Raw genomic sequence first — 25234 nt, 5'->3', positions numbered from 1 at the left:
TTGCCAGTAAGATATTCCTGGGTTATTATTAAACTGACTCACCACTCCAATTACACATGAAAGAGCTAATACTGCCTACATTAGGCTACGTATGACTTCCCTTCCTGAGATAAATCTTTATGGCAGCCCCTCCTCCCCCTCCCCCTCTGCAGTAATACTGGATGTTATGATTTAGCAGTGTGGATGCAAGATGCCAGCCTTGCATATTATATTTTTCTATAATCTGATTTATATAATGTGAGCTTCATCTACTACAGTCCACACTTGCGATCTTTTCTTAATCAGATCCACAGGCAACTGGACATGGCTCCAATGTACTATTGTTTGAATTGTTTGTTTAGTTTCTCTTTAAAAGCAATTTTTTGTTGCAGGTTGTTACAAAAGGTCAGTATATCATCAACATAAATTGCTATGATCAATATGTCTCTTCCTTGATTTTAGTGGTAAATGCAGGGGTCAGCTGGTGACCTACTGAAATTTACACTGAGTAGAGCTTTATCCAGTTTTACATTCCAACAGTAACTTTTCTGTTTACATCCACAGACTGCTTTTTAAAGTCTTTTCATGCTTTTCTCTTTTACTGACCTGAGTCGAAACAAGGCTCCAGGAGTAGACAACATTCCATTAGAACTAATGACGGCCTTGGGAGAGCCAGTCCTGACAAAACTCTACCATCTGGTGAGCAAGATGTATGAGACAGGCAAAATACCCTCAGACTTCAAGAAGAATACAATAATTCCAATTCCAAAGAAAGCAGGTGTTGACAGATGTGAAAATTACCGAACTATCAGCTTAGTAAGTCACAGCTGCAAAATACTAACACGAATTCTTTACAGACGAATGGAAAAACTTGTAGAAGCCGACCTCGAGGAAGATCAGTTTGGATTCTGTAGAAATATTGGAACACGTGAGGCAATACTGACCTTATGACTTATCTTAAAAGAATGATTAAAGAAAGGCAAACCTACATTTGTAGCATTTGTAGACTTAGAGAAAGCTTTTGACAATGTTGACTGGAATACTCTCTTTCTATTTCTAAAGGTAGCAGGGGTAAAATACAGGGAGCGAAAAGCTATTTACAATTTGTACAGAAACCAGATGGCAGTCATAAGAGTCGAGGGGCATGAAAGGGAAGTAGTGGTTGGGAAGGGAGTGAGACAGGGTTGTAGCCTCTCCCCGATGTTATTCAATCTTTATATTGAGCAAGCAATGAAGGAAACAAAAGAAAAATTTGGAGTAGGTATTAAAATCCAGGGAGAAGAAATAAAAACTTTGAGGCTCGCCGATGACATTGTAATTCTGTCAGAGACAGCAAAGGACTTGGAAGAGCAGTTGAACGGAATGGACATTGTCTTGAAAGGAGGATATAAGATGAACATCAACAAAAGCAAAACGAGTATAACGGAATGTAGTCGAATTAAGTCGGGTGATGGTGAGGGAATTAAATTAGGAAATGAGTCACTTAAAGTGGTAAAGGAGTTTTGCTATTTGGGGAGCAAAACAACTGATGATGGTTGAAGTAGAGAAGATATAATATGTAGACTGGCAATGGCAAGGAAAGCGTTTCTGAAGAAGACGAACTTGTATGGAGTGTAGCCATGTATGGAAGTGAAACATGGACGATAAATAGTTTGGACAAGAAGAGAATACAAGCTTTCGAAATGTGGTGCTACAGAAGAATGCTGAAGATTAGATGGGTAGATCACATAACTAATGATGAAGTATTGAATAGAATTGGGGAGAAGAGGAGTTTGTGGCACAACTCGACAAAAAGAAGGGACCGGTTAGTAGGACATGTTCTGAGGCATCAAGGGATCACAAATTTAGCATTGGAGGGCAGTGTGGGGAGTAAAAATCGTAGAGGGAGACCAAGAGATGAATACACTAAGCAGATTCAGAAGGATGTAGATTGCAGTAAGTACTGGGAGATGAAGAAGCTTGCACAGGATAGGGTAGCATGGAGAGCTGCATCAAACCAGTCTCAGGACTGAAGAACACAACAACAACAACATCTTTTACTGTTTTTCTCACATTGCCAAACATGGGAATTATAATATAAATTTCTTCTTTCAGGTTTCCTTGCAAAAGAACTGCACTTACATCACAATGATCAATGTCCAAGTAACATTTAACAGCTAGAATAAATAATTAAATGAGTGAATTGCATCATGTCACCAGTCCAATATGTCTCTTCAGATTCTAAACCTTTCACTTGTGCACATTTCTTACGAGCTAAAAGGGTGAAGCATTTGCCCTTGTAAGTCTCTTTTTGTCTTAAAGATCCAAATGGCATAAACAGTCTTTTTTTCTGCATGTAACTTTAATTCTTCTTGAATTGCATGAAACCATTTCTGTCGATCTTTAGATTGCAACACCTCTTCCAAAGTTGATGGTTTTGCTTCTTGTGAATCATTAGTGGGATAGGACACATAACTGTCCATCTTCTTTGGTCCTGGATTTGGGAAGAGTACTTGTGGATATGGTCTGAAATCTTCTTTTATTCTGACTGAGCCCAGTTCTACTGAAATACTATTATACAACCTGGCATCCTTTGAGTCATCTTGTGCTACAGTGTTTTCTGATCCTGATGAAACTTCTTTCAACCCGGTTTGATTCTTCTCCTTATCTGCTAACAGAACAAATATTTTGTTTGGTCCCAATGAATGATTAGATGTTCCTAGCTTGTTTATATGCTTTTGAATTGTTTCTCCTTTAAAGGGAACTTTTGGTTTTTATAAATCTTTGTTAAATAGGTGGAACAAACAATACACTTACTGTCTTTGCAGTATCCATCGAGCATGCAATCAACACATTTTTTTTCCTATTTGTGCCTAATGGCTTTTAGTGTTTGGACAAAAGCTTTACTGCTGAATAATCTCGGATGTTGGATGTCAGATTATGGCATCATGTTCAAAGTTTTTGCTGATGATGCAAATGTAATACAATAAACTGCAATGGAGACTGCTTCTCCCCAAAATTTCATACATAATTTTACATCATCCTACATATATTTTACCTTTTCCAAGATTGTTCTAATGCATCTCTCTGTTATACCATTTTGTTCGGGAGTGTGAGGTTTTGTTTGATGTTTAGCTCCTTTGTTGTATAAGAATTTTGTTAGTCTCTCATTTATATATTCCTTTCCATTAGTAGTTCATAAGATACAAAATTCTTCACATGTGTGATTCCCTACAATCCTCCTAAAACTGCGAGTAATCTCAGGCACTTCATAGTTACTGCTGACAGTGCATAAAAGAATTTTTCTCAAAAAGTCAGTCAGTCAGAGCTATGAAATATTTTGCTCTCTGGTTGGTATAGTTTGTTGCACAAATCTGAATGTACTAATTCCAAAACTATTTTTGTTTTAAAAGTGGGATGCGGGAATGGAAGTCTGATTTGCTTGGAGGTTCTAGGCAAGTAACGCATGGAGTGTAAACCGCTTCTTTATATCTGATGCCATTAGCCACAGCTTTTCATAATTCATCAGTGGCATCCAAGCGTAGGTAGCACAACAATCTATCTCATAGCTGTGTGTCATTAGACAAGAACGTACACTTTGCTTCAGCAGTGTGATCACTTAGTCGATCCAGTTTATGCGTTTTGTTGATTAATCATGCTGTGTCCACCAGTTTCTTCTCAGCATCACAAATGTGACAGCTTCTATCATCAAAAATGACCGTTCCGCTGCTTTGCTTGTGGAAAGTAGATTTGTACTCAATTGAGATGTGTAGTGCACAACCATCACCTAATATTTGTGTGCTCTCTGCCCACCAACGCTTCAATACGCATACAACATGTAAGTATTTGTTGTTAGTCATGAGTACTTGCAAACTGAATACTGACTCAGTGGGTATAAAATCACACAAGTGATTCTACATATGTGCCGATGCCCCAGAATCTGTATACCAGGCTCAGTGTATAGCTTTGTTGACTCTGTCTTATACCTTGTTTCATTGATGGCAGACTTTCTACTTCTTCTTACTGTGACAAATCTTAGCTATGTCTCCATATTTGTTGTGGTTATAACATCTCGAACCTCTGGGAATGTAGTGTGGGTTATTGCAGTCTATTTTATTTGCTTGAAGAGCAGATGAACAGTTCTGTAATATACTTGTCAAGAGTGTTTCCACCTATCCTATTCTTTGGATAAGTCTGGAGTCCTCAAAGATTTATTTTAATTCTTTCATGCTTCTTCTGCTGCTGATATGTTCAGAAGATGCACATGAGTAGAAGGGTTAACTGATACGATTATTTTAGCCCCAGCAACACATACTTTAATCTCATCTGTGATCTCGTTTGTTATGTAAATACAGTTTTATAATCAACTGCCTCATGATGCCATTGACTAAAAGACTAAAAGGAAGAGAATATTACAACAAATTAGTGCTGAAGGAACTTATAATTTTGGTGTTCTGTATCTGTCTCTTGAAGTGAACTTTTGTGACATACTAGAGACACATGTAGTTTTCTTTCCTTCAAGTAAGTTCCATTTTTGTGTAATACTGGTGAACTGGGTGGCCTTAGCCAATAATCTGTTGTTTTTTAATCCTTAAATAAAAAGCAGTTACAGTTTGAATCTGTAAAAAAGGTTTATTTTAACAAAGAATAACTGTCACACATACTATTAAAAAACACCAAAGCACTGCCCATCCACAAAAAAGCCCTTAGTAACAGGTGTAAAAAGGACATCAAACATGATTTTCTAATAGAGGCATCATTTCTAATTCATGAGGTACTTGTCTGTTGCCATCTAACAACTTCTCACACAACTGTTCCAAATTTCTTTTACGGTATTGCACAGGAACGATTCAATATGGTTATATCCTAAGTAAAAAGTGGATCAAAGAACTAGAATCAAAATCTGAGAGAACACACAATGTTGTACTGGGTAATTAGTGTTCGTTAGAAATGAAGGTAGTAACTGTAAGCAAAGGTACAATGATTCAGATAAAGTTTACATTCAGTGTGATGTATAGCAATCACACTTTAAATTGCTATAAAATAATACGGACAAATCGCAAAGTATTCCAATGTGGCAACTGAACTGAGCTTTTGATTTCCATCACATCAATTAAATATTTTATGGAAGTGGTATAAAGTGATAAGAAGTGAAACAAATGGTGTAGTGTATTACAAAGGATACTACAAACTAATATATACGAGGAATTTAAGATATGCTACTGAAGTGGCAATAATAAATTACAACAAGGTGTGAGGTGGCAATAATAAATTACAACAAGGTGTTACAGAAGTGCCCTAATTACCTCAAAAGGTATTGTTGGAAACAATATAACAATTTTTTTTCACAAAATTCTAATGGATAAATTTTGAGATAGCACTATTCCAGAGAGGCTCCAAAAGAATTCTAGTGCCATTAACATATAAGAAGCTTTTGTTATCACAGCTCAAAGCACATACCTTTAGCTGATATATATTACAAACGGTGGTATTTCAGTGATTGCCATATTGATGACTAACAGGAATTTTTCTTCTATTTAAGTACGGCCTGTTGTCATCAACTATAACTTATCTGATTAGACATTAAAGTACATATTACATTTTCTGCAAGTTTGTGTGTTTGATAATGACAGTGTTAAGATGCCTATTGTTAAAAACAAGTACAAAAAACCAACATGTTGCAACTAAATACCACAAATGAGGAACACTATCAATTAATGTGGAGAATGATAAAGTAGCATCAAAAACAAAATACAGTCTGGAATCGTAATAAACATGTCGCTGGAGTTCGGAGATAAGGCTAATCAGTACTACAAGGAGCTTCAAGGACAAACTCATCTAAATCCTTGCAGCAAAATGCTTAATGATACACATACTCAACTACTGTTGATTGTGTTTCTATTGATATCAATATTAAATTTTACTCATTCAGTGCTTAGCAATATTAATGACAGTGATTCCAACGAAGTTGAAATAAGTTATCGTGGAAATGTATGTTCTCTCTCTCTCTCTCTCTCTCTCTCTCTCTCTCTCTCTCTCTCACACACACACACACACACACACACACACACACACACACAATGTTATTTTCATAATAATTGTAACAGCATGTTAATTGCTATTACTTTCAGAGCCGCAGTGAGAGGTCTTTGCCAATATGTGAATTAAATGTTGCTTGTAATATTGTGCACAAACGCTTTTGGTTTCCAATAAAAGTAGAAAGATTATGTCGCTGCCACAACACATTTCAATGCTCCCAACAATGGAGTCAAACACCAGACAATTATACCATGATGCTCAGCAACCGTTCTCAGTTAAAGGTATGTAGAATATTACTCAGGAAGTATGCATATTTAATAAACATTTCTTGAGAAGAAACAAAGTTAACCCCTTAATTTTTCTGCATTATAAGCTTCAGTGACTCAATACAAATGACACAAGCTGTACAATTTTTGTATTTCTTTACAACTATGTGTGATTTTAAAAATACAGGAACATATGTGCTAAAAAATAAAAATGGGAATAATTTTATAAATAGCATATGCAAATTCTTTACATGATGGTTTTTATATTTTCAATTCTATAACTCTTTATGTTCAGTCTGCAGCTCTCTGAATGAACGCTTGTAGGAAAAAGCATTATTTTCAGTAGGAAGTATTCACATTCTTATCACGTAATACATTCATTTCTTTTCGATTTCTTTATGAACGCACACGATCTCCATAACAGCTGACAATAAATTTAAATAATACAAATCTCTGAATATTCTTCTAAATCGTCACAACTTTCCTGCAGCTTTTATTTCATAAGAGGGTCAATGATAAGTCTAACAATTGAACAACTTTTGTTCAGGTGCAGTTCTCCCAGACAAACATAATTTCCAAGACAACCACTTTGTCCGTAGAGTTTGCCGCAAATGTATTAATATTTTCTTTATATTCTAACACCACAGTACATATTAATGCAGCACATTTTTCAGGCATTTCAGTAAATACACTCACATAAATTTTTAAAATTAACTTATGTACGCGCATTTCCAACTGTCTATAAATATCTTTAGGCCTGCAAATGTCTTTTAGAAGCAATTAAATTTCACGTGTGATACATTAGTGTCAAAAGCATTATAGGGATGGAGCAATACAATGAGAATCAATTAGGAACTTAATGATACACAAGTATGGACAGTAAGGACCTGTGGTTATTTATTAAGGGCAATTTTCAAAAATTCAGAGTCATTTGATCTGATGTCTTCTGATAAAGGTAGCCATACTTAATCAAAAAAAGGTCATTCCCGAATCAATCTCTCCATCACGCAAAGACTGTAATACACAGATCCAAAACTGATCTCACGCAACAGTAACTGATGTGACAGTTAACACACAATAAACATTGGGAATTAAAGCTTACATTACCATAGGATTACACACTTGCCCGGAATAAGAGTAGTGGCCTATACACCTTGCTACTACACTGCTTGAAAATTAGATACTTTATTTGAACTGTTGTGCACCAATTACTACATTCATTAATATATAAATGACACTAAAGAGCAATATAATTAGCATTCAGAGACTTTTTTTGCCCACAAAAACAGTTTGCGCATAAAAGAGCATAGATAATACAGGGTTATTACAAATGATTGAAGCGATTTCACAGCTCTACAATAACTTTATTATTTGAGATATTTTCACAATGCTTTGCACACACATACAAAAACTCAAAAAGTTTTTTTAGGCATTCACAAATGTTTGATATGTGCCCCTTTAGTGATTCGGCAGACATCAAGCCGATAATCAAGTTCCTCCCACACTCGGCGCAGCATGTCCCCATCAATGAGTTCGAAAGCATCGTTAATGCGAGCTCGCAATTCTGGCACGTTTCTTGGTAGAGGAGGTTTAAACACTGAATCTTTCACATAACCCCACAGAAAGAAATCGCATGGGGTTAAGTTGGGAGAGCGTGGAGGCCATGACACGAATTGCTGATCATGATCTCCACCACGACCGATCCATCGGTTTTCCATTCTCCTGTTTAAGAAATGCCGAACATCATGATGGAAGTGCGGTGGAGCACCATCCTGTTGAAAGATGAAGTCGGCGCTGTCGGTCTCCAGTTGTGGCATGAGCCAATTTTCCAGCATGTCCAGATACACGTATCCTGTAACGTTTTTTTCGCAGAAGAAAAAGGGGCCGTAAACTTTAAACTGTGAGATTGCACAAAACACGTTAACTTTTGGTGAATTGCGAATTTGCTGCACGAATGCGTGAGGATTCTCTACCACCCAGATTCGTACATTGTGTCTGTTCACTTCACCATTAAGAAAAAAATGCTGCTTCATCACTGAAAACAAGTTTCGCACTGAATGCATCCTCTTCCATGAGCTGTTGCAACCGCGCCGAAAATTCAAAGCGTTTGACTTTGTCATCGGGTGTCAGGGCTTGTAGCAATCGTAAACGGTAAGGCTTCTGCTTTAGCCTTTTCCGTAAGATTTTCCAAACCGTCGGCTGTGGTACGTTTAGCTCCCTGCTTGCTTTATTCGTCGACTTCCGCAGGCTACGCGTGAAACTTGCCCGCACGCGTTCAACTGTTTCTTCGCTCACTGCAGGCCGACCCGTTGATTTCCCCTTACAGAGGCATCCAGAAGCTTTAAACTGCGCATACCATCGCCGAACGGAGTTAGCAGTTGGTGGTTCTTTGTTGAACTTCGTCCTGAAGTGTCGTTGCACTCTTATGACTGACTGATGTGAGTGCATTTCAAGCACGACATACGCTTTGCTTTCTCAGCTCCTGTCGCCATTTTGTCTCACTGTGCTCTTGAGCGCTCTGGCAGCAGAAACCTGAAGTGCGGCTTCAGCCGAACAAAACTTTATAAGTTTTTCTACATATCTGTAGTGTGTCGTGACCATATGTCAATGGATGGAGCTACAGTGAATTTATGAAATCGCTTCAATCATTTGTAATAGCCCTGTAAGAGGTAAAACAACAACATGAACATATACAATAGTTATATTATTAAATGGGCAATTTGGTAATAAAAAAATTACAACTGTGAAGAAAGAGGTGCCTCTTAAGCTGCATTCAATCATCATTAGGAACATCACAACTACGTCCTCCAAGGCGTGCAGCAGAGGGTACGAGATGGAGTTAAAAACAGTGATTGCTTGTCGTTTTCTGCAGTTGTGAAGAGCCATTTCACATGAAAAATATCATTTCTTGATGTGGTGCTTTGATCTTACAACTCAAATATATTTAATCATTTCCAAATGGTCAATACATCTTAATGTCCTGCACCTAGACCTTCATAAAGAACTACCCATGCAGTGAACTGGGAGCAGTGGTTTCCCTATACATTTCTTTCTGGGTTAGTGGTGGACTAGAAAAAAGTGACACAGCAAGGAAAAGACACAAACAAGTGGAAAATAATGGCAATATCAAGGAGGGATCTACTGAAGTGAAAAAATGCAAGCAAACACAGTACCAATTAGTATACACTGAGACCAAATAACTGGTGGTAACCGTGTGTGTGTGTGTGTGTGTGTGTGTGTGTGTGTGTGTGTGTGTGTGTGTGTGTGTGTGTGTAAAAAAATCCCCTTTGAGAAGTTCTGAGGTGTTGATGTTTGGGAGAATATTAAAATAATGAGTATCGTAATGGGAAAGTATGTTCTGGGAAACTCATGCCATGTAGCAACTGATGTAAAACCATTTTTCAGCTTATTATGATGCCACTAAGAGCACTAAGAGGCTGCTGTGGGTGAATGGTGAATGGACAAAGATATTCTACATAGGTGATGCATGGAAACTTTCATCACAGCATACTCTTAAAACCAATAGCTGTGATCTCAGTGTATGTTTTACTACGCACTTTTGATTTTTCGTCCCAATATCAGTGCCAAAGATCTCTGCAGACAGCAACCTCCTCCACGTGTGCTTGATTGCTGCAAACCTCCAGCCTCTACTTGGCTAACTGGTCCTGTTTAGTACTTCTACAGTTCCTTCCCACTTCTACTCTGAATGTTGTCATATAGTTTTTCTTTTCGTTTTCCTTCTCACTTCTGGTTTCTTGTGCCTTTTGTTTCTTCCTTCCCTGCAGCTGTTATTACTTTTCTTCTTCTTCTTCTTCCTCTTCCAGACATTTGAAAATTCCCTTCTTCAGGCATTCAACTAATAATTTATCAGCTTTAAGATTTCTTCTGTTGTTCAATTTCACTGTCTCCCTCTAGTCCTATCCTATTAAACCCACTTTAACCCAGCGTACTGGATAGCTTTCCCAAGTACTTCTTGATTTTACTCCAGTGCTTTCCAAATGAAAAATCTCTGATTCTGAAATTTAAGATTTTTACAACTACAGCTGCTGCTGTTAGGCATGTAGCCAGTTTTTCTATTTATATTTAACAACTATAGAGTGTATAAAAATTTGATGAGTGTCTTGATGAATCAATCATATCCGTAAACCATTATTATGGTAAAATAACTGTTTCAATATTCCTTTCTTCACACCATTTTAGTTTCCTGCATCTTTCATTTTCTGACTTGTCAATTTTTCGCTGTCCTCTGTCCCACCTCTGTTACATACAATCCACTTAGCTTTTCACTCTTATTAACTCGTGATGATGTTTTATCAGTAATCTCTGTCTTGTATATTACGCTGTCTTCCACCTCTAAGCTCTCAGGTTTTCAAATCTTGTCTGGTGCAGTCCCCAAGAAGCAGTCTTTCCATCTCAACCCATCTGGTAAGTCTCTCCTGACCTGGGGTTCTGGGTGATTTTTCTTAACTATACCCCTTTACCTAAGCCTCTCTAGTCCTTTTTCTTTACCCCTCTTCCTTCTCCTTCAGCTCTTCTGCCAGAAGAAGGAGCCACTGGCTCTGAAACCTTGTAAAAGTTAAATCCTTTTGTGCATGTGTTCCCCTGCTGCAGCTTGGTGAGTAGATTTTTTTGTCTATCTGTTTATATTATGTTATCAATAATTGATTAATTTCCTTGTTTCAATATTTAGTTCACTTTAGGACAATTCTCATATTATGAGTTGGCTACAAAATAAAACAAAAATTTGTTTGCCAATCCACAACAACTTATTTTAACCATTTCAGTTTTGTAACAACATCAGTGACCTGCAGAAATGTACAACATATGAACCTGCGATACAATTACAATCTGAAACAGCCACAATTCCACGGGGCAGATTTAAAAAGCCTCTAGTTCAGACAAAAGCTGTTGTAAAGTGCAATTGTCCAATGGGACGTTACTGGAAGAGGATCAATGCAGAGGCAGACAATGAAACTTCAACAACTGTTTACCAATGTGCTGACGTGAGTAACAAGAGACATAATAGTCCAAAACTATATGAACTGACTTTAATATTATTTGTCCTGCAACTCGCAGAAACCTGTTAGACAACCAAATGCTTCAAATATAAAGATGAAGTACTCATCACGCATAGAAAAAAAAATTAATTCTTCCATCATATGAAGAAGCTGCAGTGATACTTCCTACAAAGCATATAAAACTACTCAAGTTATAGAATTTTTTTCATGTAAGAACAATAATAGAATTATTGTAAAAATGAAAGGAGAAGCAAGAAACAGAAGAAAAAACTGAGAGATGATGAATGAATGGTTCCAAAATTTTATAGAATCTTGGTTGATTATTTCTTTCTAATGCAACCCACAGTCGTCCAAGCCTCACTTCATACGCTTCATCCATTTTCTGCACTGCATGTAGTTACATCTATAACTGCACATTGAATATATATTCTGAGTGATTATTGTCATTGTTGTAGTTGTTGTTGTTGATGGTGTTGGGGGTCTTAAGACTGGTTTGACACAACTCTCCACACTGGTTTATCCTGTGCAAACCTCTTCATCTCTGCAGAACTATTTAAACTTACATTAGTTTGTACCCGATTACCACTGTTAAGCCATCGTCTCCCTCTATAATTTTTACCCCCTTTCTCTCCTACTTCCTGTCCCTCCATGACCAATCTTACTTTTCCTCAGGATTTTTTGGTCAACCAAACACTTTTTCAATCAAGTTGTACCATAAACTTCATTTTCCCCAATTTGATTCAGTAACACTTCCTCAATCACTTAATCTTCAGAATTCTCCTGTAGCACTTCATTAGTAATCATTAAAGTTATATCATTATTTTACGCCGGAGTATATGTTGAGTTCTGCATACAACTGTTGCTCGATAGCCTGCTGAGGCTGTATATAATGGTGTCTGAAGCATTACATTTCTGGCTTATACCAGAAATGTAATACTCATATTTGTGTTCTCAAAATGTTTCTAATACTAAGTTGTTTCTGCATGATACAGTTACATTAATGTGACCACTGCATATGTATTACATCAACATGCAATAACCACGCACAGATGGCAGGCGGCAGGACTAGCACTGAAGGATACATAAAGCATGTCAGGGGGATGGGGAAAACAGTGAACTATTTGTTGTAATGCAGAAATGATTTATCAGGCGTCTAAAAGGGCATGATCATTTGCTTTTGGGCCAAGAATGGAATCATTTTCCGAAACAGATAAGTTTGTAAACTACTTGTGTGCCATCATGAATGAAGTGTACCATGCATGGCAAAATGACACTTTCCAAAACTGGAAAACTGGTGACGACACAACTGTGGTGCACCACAGGTCATGGATGACAGGGCTGGATGACAGCTTTGGAGATATGTATGAGCAAACACATGTGCAGCTATTGAGTAACAGAATGCACAGGTAAATGAAGGGGCTACCAACAATGTCTCCTCAACAATCGTTCAGCGAACGTTGTTGCATATGGGCCTCTCCCCAGCAGGCACTTGCTTCATGCACTCACGCTGACTGCTGTTCATTTATGACAAGGGCTGGAATTTGCACACCAATACTGCAACTGGATGTCCACTGAGTGGCAACATGTGCATTTTTCAGATGAGATGCATTGTATGCGCCATCGGGCAGATGATCACTGGCGTGTAAGATATGAAACATCTAATGGCAAACACCCTGCAACAAGGGAGAGAACTTTATGGCCTGAGGAATGTTTTCATGGTATTCCCTGGGTGAGCCCATCATTTTTGATGCCACAATGGATCACCACAAATACACATTTATCCTTGGAGGCCATGCATTTTGTTTTTCGTTGGCATGATGACATCTCCCAGCAGGACAATATAACGTTTCACACAGCTCACAGTCTATGCCTGGTTTGAAGAGCACCAGAATGAGTTAACCTTACTTCCCTGGCCACCAACTCACCAGATTTAAATCCAATCGAGAATCTGTGAAACCATCTCGATCGGGCTGTATACCTCATAGATTCTCCACCGAGAGTCCTAATGCAGCTGGTCATGTCACTGGAGCTGGCATGGTTCCACATCCCTGTTGGCACCTTCCAAAATGTCAATGACTTTCTTCCTGCATGTATCTCAGCAGTCCGCACTGCAATTGGTGGTTAGTCAGGCTTTTGACAGGTGGCCATATAAATGTGAGTGGACAGTGTGTTAACCTAAAAATTTGTAATTTTCTGTGGGATTTCCTATTTGTTCACTCTTCAATGCAAGGATGAAAATATGTTTGAGACCAAATTTGCTTTTTCAGCAACTTGATAAGAATCTCAAGACTTGGGAAACAATGTCAATTTATGCCTTCTGCTTAACTAAATAAATTACTTTAGTTGGGAATATTAAACTGGTTTCAAAAGGAGTCAATTCTACATCTGCCTTAGTTTTAACATATCTACTTTTAAAGCTAGTCAAGTTTAAAGTCTGCTAGCAGTCATACTCCTCAAATAAGTAAAATCACCCTTTTCCCGCAGTGGTTTATGCTACTTGAAACCAAATTAAGTGTGGCAATAATACTTTACAAACTCTGTCCAGGAGATTGGTGGTAGTACTGTAACGTTGCCCTTTTTGCAAATACTTCCATAAGGCTAATACAACTACATTTCCATAAATCTGCAATTACTTCATTCCTGAGGTGACATTTCTAATTTCTTTCCTATGAATCCATCAACATTTGCAAGAAAAAGTTTGTTTGTGAGATAAGAAGTAAGGAACTGTTAGTTTCATTTCACCGTTAATAAAATTTACAAATGGTGTTTCAACTTACCATTTCATGTATTAGTATCTTTGTCATATATTTGGCAAATAATTTTCTAAGTTTTGTAAATGTTTAAAACAAAAATGGAAAATTACAGCCAGAAATTGAAAGATACGGTATAACCCTGCTTTTACATTACTGGGATTAAAATTCTCCCACCATTTACAACATCTTTTTACTGCTTCCATCAAATTTACAGTGTTCATAATTTTACTTGGCACCCATTTTTGCACCAATATATTTATAATTTTCCAACGAGTTATGGTTTACGAAACAAAATACACAGAGAAAAAACTGACATAATTGACATAAAATGATGCTGGCATTGCACTGGCCTTCAAGCAGTTTTTACAAACATTACATGGTTAACTTTCTTGAGCGTGGGCATTCTACGTAGTAGATCTGAATTGGTAAATGTAGTAACAATTCATGGCACTAGTGCATTGTCACCTGACACTACCAAGCTCCACTCAGCTTGAAGGCTGAAGAGAGTAACTGTTTAAATACAAGTCAGATGAAGGTGAAATTTCATATGAACATCCACTTGCTTCTTTTCACTAACAGCCTTAGCTTTTAATGCTGTGTGCTACACAAAATTAAAAATGGTAAAATTACTGTAGCCACATTGTTTCAGTGTTGATTTCACCCAGCTATTATGATAATGATTTGTATATGTACTGCACACAGTATCATCTGCTAGCTCTTAAAGGCTGACTAGGTTGGCTGTGCCGACAATAGTTTTGCTACAGACCAAGGCGAGTTAATTTCAACTGACACAGCTACTCCGTTCAACCAGAGCACAAAGAGTTAACTGTGTGTACTGTGTAACATTGTTTGTAGCCTTACATAACTGATCAAAGTGTTGGGTGTTAGCTATTTCTTTCAAGTAAAAATTTAGCGCTCTCTGTTGCAGTTTTAAGAGGGAAAATATTATGAAGAGAGATAGGAAAATCTTTTTGATGGAAGAGAAGGTAAAAATTCTTGAAGGAATTGAAGTTTATTGCAGAGCTCACATTGTATTAGTGCAGAGTTCAGTGGTGCCTCTGTCCACACTGAACTCAACTGTCAAAAACAAAGACTCCATTTTGGAAAGTGCATGTAACAGTGCCCAAATTAAAACAAATCCAATAAGTGAGAGTAAGACTTGCACACTAAGTGTTCCATACATATTTAATTATGTATACAGTTCGTCCATCCTAGGAATCGAGCATCTCGACAATTTCTGCCTGTTATCAATATTGGTAACTGGCAAGGTATCAGTCCTGGGAATTCCAAGACTTTAAAGATAGTTTCCAAGATCATTTTCAGATTTCTTCCCTTAATTGCACCATGGAACATTGCTTCTGACCACATTTCATGATTCTAGGTCAACTGGAAGTACCCTATAGTTTTTATGAATGAATTTGTATCAAAGTAAGTGACATTAATGACTGCATCTTTTGACTGGACTGACTAAGAAGCTTAATTCTTTTATACCACCAACAGGACTGTTGAATGGTATGTGGCATAAATGGCCACACCTTTTGATTGAAATCACTTAGTAGCTTAAATTTTTTACCCCACCATCAGACTGCTGATCAGAGTATGTGACATACATTTGAATGTGATACATCAACCCATTCCTGAGAAAATGTGATACATCAGCCCATTCCTGAGAAAAAGGGAATCTTAACAGATGAACTGACAGGTAGATAGAGAACAAATGATTAAAAAAATATTTTTCTCGTGTGATATAAAATTACAAATTAACAATTTTCAGATTTTTTCCGTTTACTTTTACTGTGAATCTTTGCTGCTTTCCAAATTTCATGATTTCAGATCAATGGAAAGTAGCCTACAGGTTTTCATGAGTGAGGGTTTGTGAGTGTCAAATATGTAGCATACTTGGCCATACTTTTTAATTGCAATCACTTTTGGTATAAAATCTAAAAGCTCAGGTACAGTCAGGGCACTGTGTTCAGCCACCAACATCACTTTGTTCAACACTTTAGCAGCAGAAATTGACAAAAAATGATGCATTTTGGAGAGATCTTTAATATGGTGAAACACTTAAACTGCATATTTCTGTAGTACACAAATATAAGTACGAAAACTGCCAAATAAGCACTTTAGCTTCACAAACATTAAATCAACATGGCAACTGCTCATTTTACTAATCTCTCTCTCTCTCTCTCTCTCTTTCTCTCTCTGTCTCCAAAAACATATTGTTTTTAGTGCAATTTAGTGTGCCTATGTGCAAGGAAATGTTAAATCAAAGGCTAAACATAGGACCTAATTCAGAAAACTTTTACTAGATAATAAACAAGTTACCAAGTTGCTGATGCATATTTTGTGTGTGTGTATATATAACTTTCACAAATTAAATAGAGATTTCCCACCTTTTATGTTTTCCCCCATTTTAAACCATTTTTAATGTCCATTGAAAAGTGCATACATGGGGTTCGAGGGTAACTACGTGTTTAAATATAAAAATGCTATACTTTGAAAGGGAAGAAAGACTGGTGTTACAGAGGGATCCCTACTGAAGTGTGGCTACAACAGATACATAAAATTCTAATAAATCTTGATTTTCTTTGAAGACTGAAAGTTATTCCCATAGGGCTTAAGGATGTCTCATAGAACAGCCACCTGCCCACGAACTTAATTCTGTATGGCATTCACATAAAGTTTTCTTTAACGAGGCAACACAAGTGCCCAGTCAGATGAAGGCAGTTGTGGACGGCTCTAAAATTGTCACATAAGACTTCAAGAAATGCTCCAAACAGATGATGAAAACATTAGGTTATTAGTGGTCAACTGTAGAAGCATTCACATGTGCTAGGGTTTAAATTACAACAGTACAATAGTTTGATAAAATAGAAAATGACAGCAGTGAGAAATGTATGATAAAGGACAGCCTATGTGGCCAGTATATCTATCAGCAGACAAACTTAAATCAACTGGGGACAAAACTAATAAATATGTGAAATAGTTCAGATAAACTTAATTATTAAGAGTAAGCTGAAAATTATGAAACTGTTCTACAAACTTTCTCTGAAAAGCATCTACAATGGATAGCTATGTTGCCCACTAATGATACCAACATATTAATTTGTAGGTTACAAACATATTAGGATGTTCACAAACACTGTATGTCTGTTAGCAGACATTTCAAGAGCCAAAACCAGAGAAGGTAGTGATGTTGAAAGTTGTTGTCTGGAGCAAAATCAATGCTCTAACACATCCCAAAGGTGTTCCATTAGTTTTAGGCTGGAACTCCAGACAGACCTTCCCATTTCTGGATTATTATTGCCCACAAACTGCATTATGGTTGGTTTGGTTGTTTGGGGAAGGAGACCAGACACCGTGGTCATCGGTCTCATCGGATTAGGGAAGGATGGGGAAGGATGTCGGCTGTGCCCTTTCAGAGGAACCATCCCGGCATTTGCTTGGAGTGATTTAGGGAAATCACGGAAAACCTAAATGAGGATGGCCGGACGCGGGATTGAACCGTCATCCTCTCAAATGCGAGTCCAGTGTCTAACCACTGCGCAAACTGCATTATGACAGGGTGCATTTTCATGCTGATACAAACGATTATCCTCTCTGAACTGTTCCTCTACTGTACGCAGCGGACAATGGTGGTCATATCCTTCTGGATTTAGTGGTTTTTTTTTTTTTTAAAGCATAATAAGAGGACCACACACTAACCACAAAATACAAATCCATACCATAAAACCTCTTTTTCCATACTTCACTGCTGGCACTAACAGAATGGCAAGTAACATTCTCCACTCATTCACTTACCCAAATCCTTTAATCAGATTGCCACAGGGTATAGCATGATTCACCAATCCAAATCACGTTTCCAGTCATTAACTGCACAGTGGAGCCGTCCTTTATACCACCTCAAGCATCGACTATAAATACTAGTGACTTGTGAGGAGTTGCTAGACCACTACATCCCATTCTTTTTAATTCTCTATGCTAAGTCATTGTTCTAGAAGGACTGTTAGTAGCACTTTGGAAACCATGAGTGATACCTTCCACTGATTTTATGCCATTTTTTACAATCACTCTTCACAACGCTCGATGGCCACAGTCTGTCAGTACATGAGGTCTCCCTGGTCTCGATTTAGATATGATTTTTTCTTCATTTTTCCACTTTACGATCACATCACCAATAGCCGAACTGGGCAGCTTTAGAACCACTGAAATGTCCCTTATGGATTTGTTACTCAGGTGACATCAAATGACTAATCTATATCTGAAGTCGCAGAGCTCTCTTGACTGACCTATTCTGCTGTTTACAACTTCTCTACTGACACTACAACACTCTCTGTCTGCTATTTTACTTATGGGTTCACCTCTTGTGACATCTAGTAGTCAATTCTGCATTGTGTAGGGTCGTAAGAATACATCTGAACAAATAGTAAAGACTGAATCAGTGATGTGATGCACTTGTAGCAACAACAATCACCAAGATACAAACTAAAAATCATTTTTGAAAACTGGGTTCACAGAAAGTCATGCCACTTTTTAAATATGAATTAGAATCATTCAGTGCAAGGTAAGTAACTTGCAGAGGAACTGTGCTAAAACTGAAGAAAATAGTCAAGCTCCACAAAAATAATGATTAGGATGACAAAATTGATAACATATGATCAGTTGTAGGTATAGCAGTCTTCCATTCATTGATAGGATACTAGGAAAATGCAATGACACTAGAAAGGTGACTGCTTACTAAACACTCATGTGACCCATCCTAGAATACTGCTCAAGCGTTTGGGTTACATACAAAAAATGACTAACAGGGGATATTGAATGCATACAAAGGTGGGTAGCAGAGATTATCAAAAGTTTGTTTGACCCATAGAAGAGTACTGCAGAAATGCCAACAAAACCTGAACTTCCACACACTTGAAAATAGATGTCAACAACTCCATGATAGCCTACTTAGCAACCTTCAAGAAGAAGTATTAAATGAGGAATCTCAGAATGTACTACAACCCCTATTAATTGCGCCTGAAGACATGATCAAAATTATTACAGCATGCACAGAGGCAATATATAAGCAGGCATTCTTCGCGTGTTTGATATGTGAATGGAACAAGAAGAAAGTTCAATATGAGATACGATCGAGAGTACCCTTTGTTATGATTTTCACAGCAGTTTCCAGAGTATAGATGCATATGTAGGTCCCCTTGATACACATACTATTATCAGGCAAATTTTGTAGACAAAGAACCTGCTGCTCAGTATGTACAAATCAAAATGTAAAACTGAAGAGATAAGCAGATGTTGACATAAAGTGGAACTGCACTTGTTACAATGTCCTTATAAGTTATTAGTGGCATAAAAATTATTCTTGCTGTGGCCATTGATGATGATGATGATGATGATGGGATCAAAACTAAACAAATACCGTAAAGCTAAGTTCTGTTTATGAATGCTCATTCCAGACTAAATACTGAAAAATGCTGCCTAGGCATCAATAGTACTGACACTAGAAAACCTTAAATCACTTAACAGAAATCCTACCAGATTTCTTTTGGAATTTACAAGCGAATTACATCACTCTTAACAATATTTTACTGTATCTCCACTGTGTAGAGATATTTTCCAAGTGACGGGACAGAGCACAACAGTTCATGCTTTTCTTGGGGAGAGAACTGAGAGGGAGGAGGGTGAAGAGGGATAGGACTGAGAGGGAGGGTGAAGAGGGATAGGGATAGGGAGAGGGAGGGGGATAGGGATGGGGAGAGGGAGGGGGAGGGGGAGAGGGAGGGGGAGGGAGGAGAGGGAGGGAGGGAGGAGAGGGAGGGAGGGAGGAGAGGGAGGGAGAAGAGGGGGGAGAGGGAGGAGAGGGTAAGGATGAGCAGGATGGGGAGTGGGAAGGTGAGAAAGCAGAACTAATTCACTCTATGCTATTTGCTTCCATCAATCGCAACCTTCTAGAACATATTTTGAGTTCTAACATAGTGATCTACCCTCAATATAACGAAATTTCTATGTGAATCAGCACTGACCCCAAAACAATCTATTCTGCGACACCATGTCTGCACTCTTCACACAATATTCAAAAAGCAATGGCTGCAATTAACTGGGGGATTAAATGACCATTTGTAATATTTAGCCAAGATTGTGACTTGACTGATAACTACTTGACCGGTAACTGAATCACATCTGAACTGTCACATAATACACATAATGGGAAGAAAAATGCATAGAGGCATGAATAGGATTAATCCAACAGTCTTGGTTGTAGATACAGCAAATGCATAGAGGCATGAAGAGGATTGATCACACAGTCTTACAAAGGGAGGCCACGATGTTTGGAAAACGGATTTACTTCAAACTTCGAACACTCGTAGTACTCCATTGGGACAACAAAATGTGTAAACGGTAGTGCGTACTTCTCAAGTGTTCTTGAGAAAATTGAAAGATAATTTTGGTCGTCAAATATATACCTGTGCATTATCATTTTCACCACGAAGCGGCGGCAGCCGAGCGGTTAGCGTTCAAGCCCCGTAATCGCTGAATCGAGTCCCGTTCGTCAGTTTTTTTTCCCAACACAGTCATATTCTTTACTATTTGTATTACAATTGATATAATGGGAAAAATACATGTAATCAGATGAACTTTTATTAAATTTACAACGTTTTTAGCAGTCTAAAAATTTACTAGTCGATAGTTATGAATATTATGTTATTTGTGATAATAAAAATTTGTAGACTGCCAAATAACATTGTAAATTTAATAAAAGTTCATCCGATTACACGTATTTTTCCCATTATATCAATTGTAATATAAATAGTAAAGGATATGACTGTGCTGGGGGGAGGGGGGGGGGGGGGGGGGGGGGCTGACGAATGGGACTCAATTCATCGATTATGGGGCTTCATCAAATTATCTTGCGATTTTCTCAATAATGCTTGAGAAGTGCACACTACTGCTTACACATTTTATTGTCCTAATGGAGTACTACAAGCATATGAAGTTTGAAGTAAATCAGCGTTCCAAACATTGTGGCCTCCCCTTGTTAGTTGTAGATACAGCAAATAGATGGCTCAGAGAGAGAGAGAGAAACTGTGTTAGTTCAGTTTTATTTTACAGGTAGGACAATGTAACTGAAATGCTGCAATATCTGAAATGAAAGGTGCATGGATAATGAACGCCTAAATATATTATGCTAATTTACTTAAAATATTATAAGAACAGGTTTTCCTGGCAATTTTTGTAAATATTCTTAAACTTCCTGAATATGGTGGACAATTTCTCATATAGAGGACCCAAACAATCATTCCTTCTGCACTCCACCCGTGAATGGCAGAGGGCATTTTCTTTACCATATTAAGGCTTCCTCCACTTACAAACATGTCACAGTTAACATGCAGATTACTGCACAGGGCACAAAAGTCATGGGAAAAAACATAGCACACCACAAAAGATTAGGCCCATACTCAATCTTTTAAGGCATGTTTCTCACTGAGGTGATGTGGTATGTGGTACAATACATTGTAATAAAGGTCGTGCAATGCAATGCTCATCTGTTCAGCACTTGTGTTCACACGGGAGTGATATGACAAGCAGCAAGACTACAGTAATTTTTAAATCGACACCAACCTGTGAATTAATAGTCATTTCCCATACATCAATCACAATGAAATTTTATCTAGCCTTCAAAATAACAATAGTTAACTTCTGTATGTTTCAGTACTGTATCTGACATAATTTTGGAGATATTCAAAATTAACTAAATTTTATAACTTCCCATTAAAAGGAATGTCTGGACATGTTAATATGTTTTTGTAAATAGATAAAAGGATACATCACAAATAATGGATATAGTTCAACTGCAATATCTCATAAGTTCTCTCAACACAAATGCAAATTCCACAAATTCTATTGAATGAGTCCAGACAGACTGTACTTTTTGGAGCAACTACTTTCAGCTACTTTTGACAAAGCAAGTCACAAACTTGTAACTTACTACTTCTCCTGCTGAGAAGCTACTCATTACAATACGTAATTTTGTGCAAGTGTTTGAGTGATATTAAAAATGCCGCTATGAAACAGTTATTTTTGTACGACCACATTTGTGCTACTTTATTTAATGTGGATACAATAATAACAGCAACAACAGTTACATGTTGAAAAGCTACAACTATTAAATAACTTAATGAAATTCAGCTAGAGGTGTATTCATAAAAAAATGTTGCCAGATTTGAAGTGAGATCATATTTGAACAGTCATCCTGCATGAACAACATGTTGATTACACATAGCACAGAAAGAAATAGCAGGTGAAGATGTATTCCCAGTCTGTAAGCACACATGCATGTTAATGTTTCGGCTTGTATCAGCAGTAGACTAAAAAGAGAAACACGAGTCAGCTCCACATAGTAGGTGGCAATAGCTTCGCATGTGGTGCATTGTTGCCAACTTCGCTACAGACAACCTACAACATGTATCCTGTATTTACTCAAGACTGGAAAGAAATTTCGATGTGTTAGCTACACCTCATATGCAGAAATCTGTGACCTAAAATGTACCAATTATAAACTGGCCAGTGATTACATTCTTTTTTGTAAACTTTTCAAAATGTAGTCAGTGAATTACTCATTTCAAAGTACTGCAAAAACTATGGACAATAGGGAAAAGAAAACCAGTTCATTAACAAGATGTCAAAAAAAAAAATGATTTTTTTAACAATCAGTTTCTGTGGAACTGCATTAAAAATACTGCATAGTGGAGAACACACGCAAACCTAAAAACTGTGGTTTTTAACTTCTTATGCAAAAAGTAAAAGCTTTACTGAGAAACCATGTATAGAGACAGTTGTACCTCGGCTTCATTTACATACAACAACATTTTACAGGCCACATCATACAACTTTAAATTTAGTTCTCCCTTTCCCTCCCTGCATGTCAAACAATACTGTTCTGTGGAGCAACCAGCACTCTGTGTTGTGCCAGACACGTGCTGGTGTTATATTGCTGTCTTTCCAGTGTGAACCAGTAAGTCACTTCAACTACATTTCTGTGTGTTCCATCAATGCGGGCTGCTTCTAAGTCATCACCTCAGTGGGAATTGTGTCTAACCAATTTCCAGTCCTTCCTTTCATTTCTTTTCAATCTGCCACAAGAGGGCAGTCTACATGTCCTACAAACTCTCCTAAGTTTGGCCACAATGGTCTTTATTTGAAGTCTACAATGCCAGTACCTACGTGTAATGAGTACTGAAGTGTATTATTTAATACTAAATGAACTTCAGAATACGTGCAGGCAATTCATACATTTTTGTACAGATGTATATGAAATTTGGACATTATCTGCAGTTCCCCAATGAGGCCCAAATCAGCTGACTGAGTAAGACTTAGAGATTTCTGTCTAATTAGTGCAACCAAATAAAAGAACAATAACTTCACTTAAAAACTCCATACAGTTTGTGGACTTGAATTACAAGATATTATTCATGCAAACCATATATAAAATATACACTTTGTGCAATAACATAAGTTAGAGATTCTTTTCTTGTGGGATATTTAACTTCATTTGATACTTGAGCCACAAGATGTTCTACCTATTAAAACATTAGTATAACTTCTTTTTGTGAGGAATAAGTTACTATTTTCTGATTTGATTTTCTCATTACACAGGCAAAGAAATGTGAAACCAACGAAATCTGTGGATATGCACGGGCTGATATGTACTCAATATATTACCAATGTTCCTGTCCTGCTGGAAACCTCTGCTTATTTGTGGATTACAACACCTACAATGTGACTGAACTATTCTACAGTGGAGCAGCATATCAAGCTCTATGCACTCCTTTTCCACATAACTTATAAGATATTCATATAAAGTTCTTCATAAATGAGTGTATAAGTTTAAACTTCAAATTTACTATGTTTTAATTTTGTACGGGAAATTATAGACTATTTTCATATTGTCTCACTTCTCATTTTTATATATCTACAAAATCAATTAACAGAAAATACCCTAATTAAGACACAAAGTACAGAACACCTAAATTTAATTGAAATCATTTCAGAAGAATGAGAGTAATGTTACATGTAAATAGTGGTGCAGAAAAGATTGTAGACATAAGAAATTCTTCAGTTACCTTCACAAAAATACTGAATGATTTCTATCAGCTAATCCGATTGCAGAAGAAATGTTGTACCAACAACTAACTACTACTACTTCTACTGCCGCTGCTGCTGCTAAAGCACAAACATGCACACACATGAATGTGACCTTACACACACACACACACACACACACACACACACACACACACACACACACACACACCAACATATTTTCTTTGCATAGTGGTTGTGGTCTGCTCCTACATAGTTATTTTCAAGTATAAACACTCTCTTCTTTTCATAATCTTGTTTTACATTAATTTGATACAGGCTTTGAAGCTGATTTTACACTCTACCTCATGCTATCAAAGATTTCAGAACTGTGAAACAAAACATCACATACATCAAAGTCAGACAAGATCATATACTTGTACAGGCGTATAAAAAAAATTAAATACATGGGAAAGTATAGTGTTCAGAAACAATGAAATTTTGGTGTGCCTTACAGGATAAACTGAGAAGTTGCTTGGAGTTGAACTGTGATACATTTTCTTCCTGTGCTTTGCCTTGCCTTAGCCTCTGATGAACTTATCTGTTTCCAGGTTTATGATGTGACATTTATTTCATGTGTGTACTAAATTTTGTGTAGAGATAAATACTGAAGCTATCTACAATATAAATCTTTCTTATAAGCTACAGGCCACTCAGGAAAGTACAAAAAAATGAAAGAATAAATCAGACACCTGAATCAAAAAGAAACACAAGGGTCAGAATTGGAATTCAACAGCAGAAAGTAGGTAACGAGACTGCATAATATTTAATTTTATAACTGAAAGAAAGAGCTTAGATTCGAACAACTGACTTAAATTAGATGTAAGTGAAAGAAACAAAATGGGGAACTTAATAAAAGAAAAAAGTAGGCAAATAAAATAAAGAGAGAAGAAGAAAATGGTAAAATGAAATACCTCCCATGGCTGAAGGAACTGAGAACAAATTTTTTTGAGGGGTACAAAAGAAACTAGGATAAAAATTGAAGATTTTATGGATGCAATAGCCTTATGTCACTGGAGAGTTAGTTCCTATCAGTGGACAACAGTAGAGTGTAGAGCCA

General features: G+C 37.2%; 2 protein-coding genes across 3 annotated transcripts in view; one reads left to right on the top strand and one right to left on the bottom strand.

Moving 5' to 3' along the window:
* Positions 1-25234, bottom strand: part of LOC126475438 (uncharacterized) — a 111800-nt gene that overhangs the window by 9773 nt on the left and 76793 nt on the right. The window lies entirely within an intron of this gene.
* Positions 5719-23986, top strand: LOC126475441 (U-scoloptoxin(11)-Sm2a-like). Its single transcript, XM_050103303.1, has 4 exons — positions 5719-5949; positions 6090-6278; positions 11048-11266; positions 23689-23986. The coding sequence occupies exons 1-4, from the start codon at positions 5734-5736 to the stop codon at positions 23878-23880; spliced, it is 816 nt and encodes a 271-aa protein (XP_049959260.1). The 5' UTR covers positions 5719-5733; the 3' UTR covers positions 23881-23986.

Source organism: Schistocerca serialis, chromosome 4 (assembly GCF_023864345.2).
Source record: "Schistocerca serialis cubense isolate TAMUIC-IGC-003099 chromosome 4, iqSchSeri2.2, whole genome shotgun sequence".
Lineage (NCBI taxonomy): Eukaryota > Metazoa > Arthropoda > Insecta > Orthoptera > Acrididae > Schistocerca > Schistocerca serialis.
Note: the sequence above shows the minus strand (reverse complement) of the source record. Positions and strands in the feature narration are given on the sequence as shown.

Excerpts from the sequence above, each read along its gene's own strand:
- LOC126475441 (XM_050103303.1), top strand. The coding sequence starts at position 5,734 with ATGTCGCTGGAGTTCGGAGATAAGGCTAATCAGTACTACAAGGAGCTT. Across the intron at positions 5,950-6,089 it reads AAATAAGTTATCGTGGAAAT|AGCCGCAGTGAGAGGTCTTT; the intron begins GTATGTTCTCTC and ends TATTACTTTCAG. Across the intron at positions 11,267-23,688 it reads CTGTTTACCAATGTGCTGAC|GCAAAGAAATGTGAAACCAA; the intron begins GTGAGTAACAAG and ends CTCATTACACAG.